At 34.5% G+C, this 6,464-nt stretch overlaps 1 protein-coding gene across 1 annotated transcript in view; it reads left to right on the top strand.

Moving 5' to 3' along the window:
- Window positions 1-6,464, top strand: part of MYO7B (myosin VIIB) — a 60,675-nt gene that overhangs the window by 19,984 nt on the left and 34,227 nt on the right. Inside the window, exons 15-18 of the mRNA XM_029285820.1 lie at window positions 2,692-2,829; window positions 3,779-3,931; window positions 4,716-4,811; window positions 5,856-5,950. Of these exons, the coding sequence (XP_029141653.1) occupies window positions 2,692-2,829; window positions 3,779-3,931; window positions 4,716-4,811; window positions 5,856-5,950 (482 nt within the window). The remainder of the gene's footprint in view (window positions 1-2,691; window positions 2,830-3,778; window positions 3,932-4,715; window positions 4,812-5,855; window positions 5,951-6,464) is intronic.

Raw genomic sequence — 6,464 nt, 5'->3', positions numbered from 1 at the left:
AACAATATATATCATTGTCTCACTCCATTCCCTTTTATGAAACACTCCAAATTCAGCCCTTACAGTAGCTTTTTTATAGTAAAGATTCCTCAGCCTTCACAGTCCAGTATGATCTACACAAAGACTTTGATGTAGAAAATAAAGGAAAGGCAAACAGATATATTCTCTTGATCTCTGCAAATCTAATTTTATATCAGAACTTATGTCCTTCTGGCTTTTCTAAAGCCTGCTTATTCATTTGGCATTTCTTTTTCTGAATATGGCTCTGTTCTTTATAACATCTTAAAACAAAGATTCGCCTCTGTGAATAATAAGTTCAATAGTTTGTTACTTTGTGTGTTGTCTTGCATTTCCTATACTAAATACAATATAAACTTTATAAACCAAACTTTTCCAATCTTTAGGCAATCTTGTCCCATTTTGCATCTTTCACATTTCTTCCATAAACACCTGTTTGAATGTTCTAATCTTAAGCATCAATTACAGTGACCAGTTTTTCTTGGTAAAAACAAAGGACAAACCTGGAAAAGGGGAATCTGAAAAAGGTTAATAAGGATTTCAAAAATTGTGTGTGTTTATAACTTTGTATTATACCAGTGATGGCGAACCTTTTAGAGACCGAGTGCCCAAACTGCAACCCAAAACCCACTTACGTATCATCGGGTGCCAGGTGGGCGTGGCCCATTAGGTGGGCATGGCCCATTGGGTGGGTGTGGCCCATTGGGTGGGCGTGGCTGCAGTGGTAACGGCAGACTGGGTGGGACTAAAAAGTTCAATCAATCAATTCCAACTTTTTTTCCCCGGGAGAAATTGATTGATTGATTGGACCTTTTTTTTTTGCACACGGCGGCAGAGGCCTAAAGTTTAAAGGTTTTATACAACTCAGCTGAAGGCCTAGGACTGGGGCAACGGCGCACGTGCCCACAGAGAGGGCTCTGCATGCCATCTGTGGCATGCGTGCCATAGATTTGCCACCACGGTATTATACTATCTGGCCTTGGGGATCACAGAGTGGTATTGTAGAACCCATAAAATGGTTGTATTGTTTGTGAATTATTATGCTCTCCTGATGAATTATTCCACAGTTTTAATAGTTTTCATACTTTGTATAGGAAGTTCTCAATTTACAACTGGTTACATAAAAACTGTTCAAAGTTAAGAAGGACTTCCCCAGAGCTATATGCGACCCATTTTGAAAGTTACAATGGTCTCACACACACACACACACAGAGGGAGAGGTCACTTGGTTGCATTTGGGATGCTTGGCAATGGGGCTGACCTTTACAGCCAGTTGCAGCATTCCATGGTCACATGACTGCAATTTGTAACATTTTTTTGTCTGTTTCCAGTGTTTACTTCTGATTTCCAGAAAAAAACACCTATTTGGGAAAATGTATTCACTTAAAGACAATGGCATTCACTTAACAACTGTGGTATTTGCTTAAAGCCTGCTTGGAAAAAATTGTGAAAAATTTGGGCCCAGTTACATGATGCCTCAATTTATGATCACAATGACATGACTATATTTCCAGATTCAATTACAGTCATAAGTCAAGGACTTCCTGTACTATTTGCATTGCTGTTTTATTCTATGTGCTTGGTATTGTTTATGTTTTAATTGTAAGCTGCCCAGAGTCACAAATGTGAGATATGTGGCTATAAAAATTGAAATAAATAAATTCAAGAGAAAAAACAAAAAAATAAATAGTAAATTAAACCAAAGGATTTAGCTTTCTGAAATACTGTCCTTTATAATAAAGTATGGTCACTGTAGTGTAAATTCACATGTGATGTTTTGTTCTTCTTAAAAAAAAAAATCTAATACCTTATTATATTTGATTATTTGATAACATACTTGATTAAAATATTTTTCTTTGTTCTTTCTGGCTTGTGTTCAGTTATAATATTCTTCAAGGCTTTTGTTCTGTCTTTTCCTATCATGACAGTTTATTCTACAAATTGGATTTTTTTTCAGTTTGCTTTTCATAATACAGGGTTTCTTCTCTCTTCCTTTTCATATAAATTAAAGACTCTTCTTAACACTGATTTTATATTCTGACTATATTTCCTAGGCCATATCTTGTTAGCACTTCTATTCACTTTTATTTTCAAAGTATGATTCATATGTGCACATGTGTGTGTTTATAAATAAATAAACATTTGTTTTTGCAAAACTCAAACTAGCTTCTCCAGTGAGCATTTGAGTTATGGATTTGGGAGAATATTTGTTCAATGAGAGTTGTAAGATTGCAAAATTATTGGTAAGATCCAATAATCTGCAAAGCTGTGTACTGCAAAGCTGAAATTTATGTTGCTTCTTTCTCCTCTGAGCACTTACATGGATACAGTGGACAAACAGGAAGCTTATATGAAATCAAAACAAAGAAAGGGGCAGCCGTAAAGATGTATTCATTAGCAAAGCATCTAGAATATTTTACTTGGAAAGATAGAAAGATAGAAAAAATATTTGCTGCATGTATATATATCAGGTTCATTTTGAATTCATTTTAATACAGAGCAAAAATTGAACTACTAAACATGCAAAGTAAATATATGGAGAATAGCTTTATATACTTGCATTCAATTATCTATGTCCTATATTTTTTCCTGTAAAGAATATGCACCATTGCTATAAATTGTTTGCTGATGGTAATTTGGCAATTATGCCATTTCTGTACTTTCTGCCCACAGGGATCGGATTCTGCCAAACGCTTGCCTACACTAGCAGGACAGTTCAAACAGTCTCTGGAGCAGTTGATGAAAATCTTGAATAGCTGTCAGCCTTATTTTATCCGCTGCCTTAAACCCAATGACCAAAAGAAACCCATGGTAAACTTTCATTATGCTCCTCATATGTCATGTCATATGGTTTCAGGAGGGGGGAACTAATTTTGTAAGAATTATATAATTGGTTAATAATGTACTTCTTAGATTTTTTAATAGTTTCCAGAAGATATAGCTATGTTAGTCTGTGTGCCAAAAATACTTCCAAAAGATGTTTTGTGATAACTTCCCCAGAATTCCAGGAGCTGAAGTCCACACATCTTAAAGTTGCCAAGTTTGAAAAACACTGTTTGGCCTAACCACAATTTTTAATTTTCTTTATACCACATGAAAATATGTATAATAACAATTGCAAATTGAAGTAAGTAAAAATTTAATAAATTTATCATAGGTATATTCAAGACATACCATATCCAGGATAAAAGTAATGCTGAAAACAAACTTTTTCTTGTTGCCATTGGATTGTTCATACCCTGCAAACTGTAAATTATTTTCAGGGGAGAAGACCATTTATTAAAAAATTTCCAGGCAGGGAACAATTGATTTCATTTTGTTACTTTAGATGACACATGAACAGATACACTAACTAGCCCTCATGAGGGGCAGCATCTAGCTGAGCTTGGCTGATCTCAAAAAGCTAAGTAGGGTAAGACTTGGTTAGTACTCGGAGGGAAGACTACCAATAGCAGGGCAATAGTTCAAATTGGGATGTGGAAAAATGACAGAAACAAACCATTGCCATTTTGTTGCCAAGAAAACAAAGATAGCTGACTTGATTAAATCATCAGAGGTCAAAGTTGATGCAAAGATTATTTTCTTTCAAAACTGTGCTTCTTTCTCTGTGTGACCAGGTGGTTTACCTATCCATAGACCTACCTGAAAATATGATTTTAAAAAACCTTGAACAATATTTTTTATTAAATCAATTCTGGATTTGGTTAGTTAGAGAATGTTTATGCTTCTGTGGTAAATTTGGTATTTCTTTCATTTTCAGCAATTTGATAGAGAACTCTGTATCCGACAGCTGTACTACTCTGGCATGATGGAAACCATCCGGATTAGGAAAGCTGGCTATCCAATTCGCTATAGCTTTGCAGATTTCTTTCACAGATACAGAGTCCTATGGCCAGTGTCAGCTGGAGAACAGGTATCCTATTATATTCCTTCAAGAATGGTTATTGTTTTAAATTATTCTTTTATAATAATAAGTGGTAATAAAGCAGATTGATCTGTTCTAAAATCTGTTTTTACAGCATTTATTAGGTGCAGTATCAGCATTAATATTAAATTCTATAAATAACCATAAATAAATTCAGAATAGCTCACATTAGAGAGAAATTCCCTGAGCGTGGGGGCTTCAGCACAAGTCCAAAAGCTCAGAATACAAAACTTCTGGTCCCAGTGACCGACCCAGATTGGATCTATAAATATTCTCAGTTTTCCGTTAGTACCTAGCAATTTCTTTCTTTTGTTTTTGTTGAACGGTGATTATCAAACATTTTGAAGTATGTGGATAACATAAATCTGTGGAAAAAATAGTAATTGCTAACACTGGAAAATCTTAGATAATCAACAATTAAGATGTGAATTAACAAGGTTTCTTTAATTAGCTTATTAGAAAATATTCATTAGAATAATGAAACATCAGAGGCAGGAATTACAGTACTACCAATTTGGGCAGGTATTACATGTAGTAATTTGTTATATGTTTTAATGATAGCACTTGTTTATATCTCATTTCTGATGTTAGAGATATTATTTGCAAATAGAGATGAAAAATGTATAAAAAGATACTTCCTAAGCATGGCCACAGTTTGAAATTCTAGTTGTTAAGAGTCATATAAATTTGATGAATAAATAAATAAAATATTTCTCATGTAGCCTTTGTATTTTTACCCTAAATTAAATGTGATCATTACCTTCTATCCCAGCTGAAAAATGATGTTCGTCAAAGTTGCACTTGTATCTGTAAGAAAGTAATGGAAGATGAAGATTGGAAAATTGGCAAAACCAAAGTTTTCCTGAAAGTAAGTTACACAGTGACACAAATAGATACTTTTCATGAGTAACTGTGCAAACCTATTTCTGTTTCCAAGAAACAAATTCAATTGGATTCAGGGCGGTTTATGGAATGTCCAGTTGCATGTAGTCTGATGGTATAATCTTAAGTATTTTTACTTGAAGTATTCAGATAATTTAATTCTTGGTAAAAATAGATCCCAGAGCCCCATTCTGTTTTTGTGGGATAAACCCAAGGCCATGCTGGAAAGACAGAATATCCAAGTGGAAAATAGAGATAGGTGGAGTCAAAATAAAAAATGCACGGTATAAATTAACTTTGAGGATATACAATAATTATTCTATTCCTGATAAATGCTCCCTAGATGTCAAAAAAAGGATGTGGAAGTCATAATATATAGACAACTCATTTAGATATACTTCTACCCATACCTCTGAATTTTTTTTTCTTACAGGTAAAATAAACTGCTTATGACCAATACAGTAATATATATTTTTGAACAACAAAAAAACTGAACACTTGAATGGTGAAATACTCCAATGTACATATATGCTCATTACTTTATTCCCTTCTAGATAAGCAGTAGTATGTGCAGCACAGAAGAGGAGTAAGAAATAATCTTCCCTTACCCGTCTAAGTCTTTCTTTTCTCCCCATTTATTCTGCTTTAAAATATTTGTTTTGCAGCTTGATCCTGATTCATGCTTTCTATATAATCAAACTCAGTGATGCAGTGGAATTGACTTATACTAGCTGGCAAAAGCTGACTGTTAAAGTTTCTGGAATTTTGTGAGCTGAGCTATTATGCATGGCATGCAAATTGGCTGGTCTAAGGCTAGTAGTGTGGGAGCAGCAGCAGAGCCATCAGAACAGGTTTTTTAAATATTTATCAGTGCACCACTGATCAAATTTCAGTGGGTTTAGTAATAAATTAAATTGTTAAGAAGAACAATTAAGTCCAGCTACTATTATGTATACAGAATCATTTAATCTGTTTTGCTATAGCCTTTGCTCAAATAGGTGGGCTTTTATTTTTCCTGACTCTTTAATAGGATTATCATGATACAGTCCTGGAGGTGCAGCGAGACAAGGCACTCAGAGAAAAAGCCATTCTAATTCAGAAGGTGTTGAGGGGATTCAAAGACAGGTAAACGTGTTTAATGGTAGTGACAAATGTGAATTATTAACAGTCACAGTTGTGCATTGTTTAGATCAGGGTTTTCAAACTGTGTTCCATGCAGTCCTTGGGTTCCTCAAGAACAGGATGAGGTTCTGTGACAGATTAAAAAGTCACTTGAATGAAGCCAGTTTTTCATGATCAGGGGTTCCCAATATTTTTAAAACTCAACAAGTTGGGTAGGCTGAAAAAGCTTGAAAAATCCTGTCTAAGATGCAATATTATTTTTATTATTATTATTATTATTTATTACATTTATACCCCGCCCTTCTCCTGGTGGACTCAGGGCGGCTTACAGCCAGTTTAAAACAAAACAATCAATACAATATACAAAATTAAAAATGTAGTTAAAAAGAAATATTAATATGGGCCTTTTCTTCCTTTTTTAAAATTATTTAAAAACCAAATTTAAAATACCCCTTAGGCCAGTCCCGCCAGCTGAAATAGCTATGTCTTGAGGGCGCGGCGGAAGGAGGGGAGATCC

Source organism: Protobothrops mucrosquamatus, unplaced genomic scaffold (assembly GCF_001527695.2).
Source record: "Protobothrops mucrosquamatus isolate PMUCROS unplaced genomic scaffold, P.Mucros_1.0 scaffold2296, whole genome shotgun sequence".
Taxonomy (NCBI): Eukaryota; Metazoa; Chordata; class Lepidosauria; order Squamata; family Viperidae; genus Protobothrops; species Protobothrops mucrosquamatus.
This window is presented reverse-complemented; position numbering and strand designations above follow the sequence as displayed.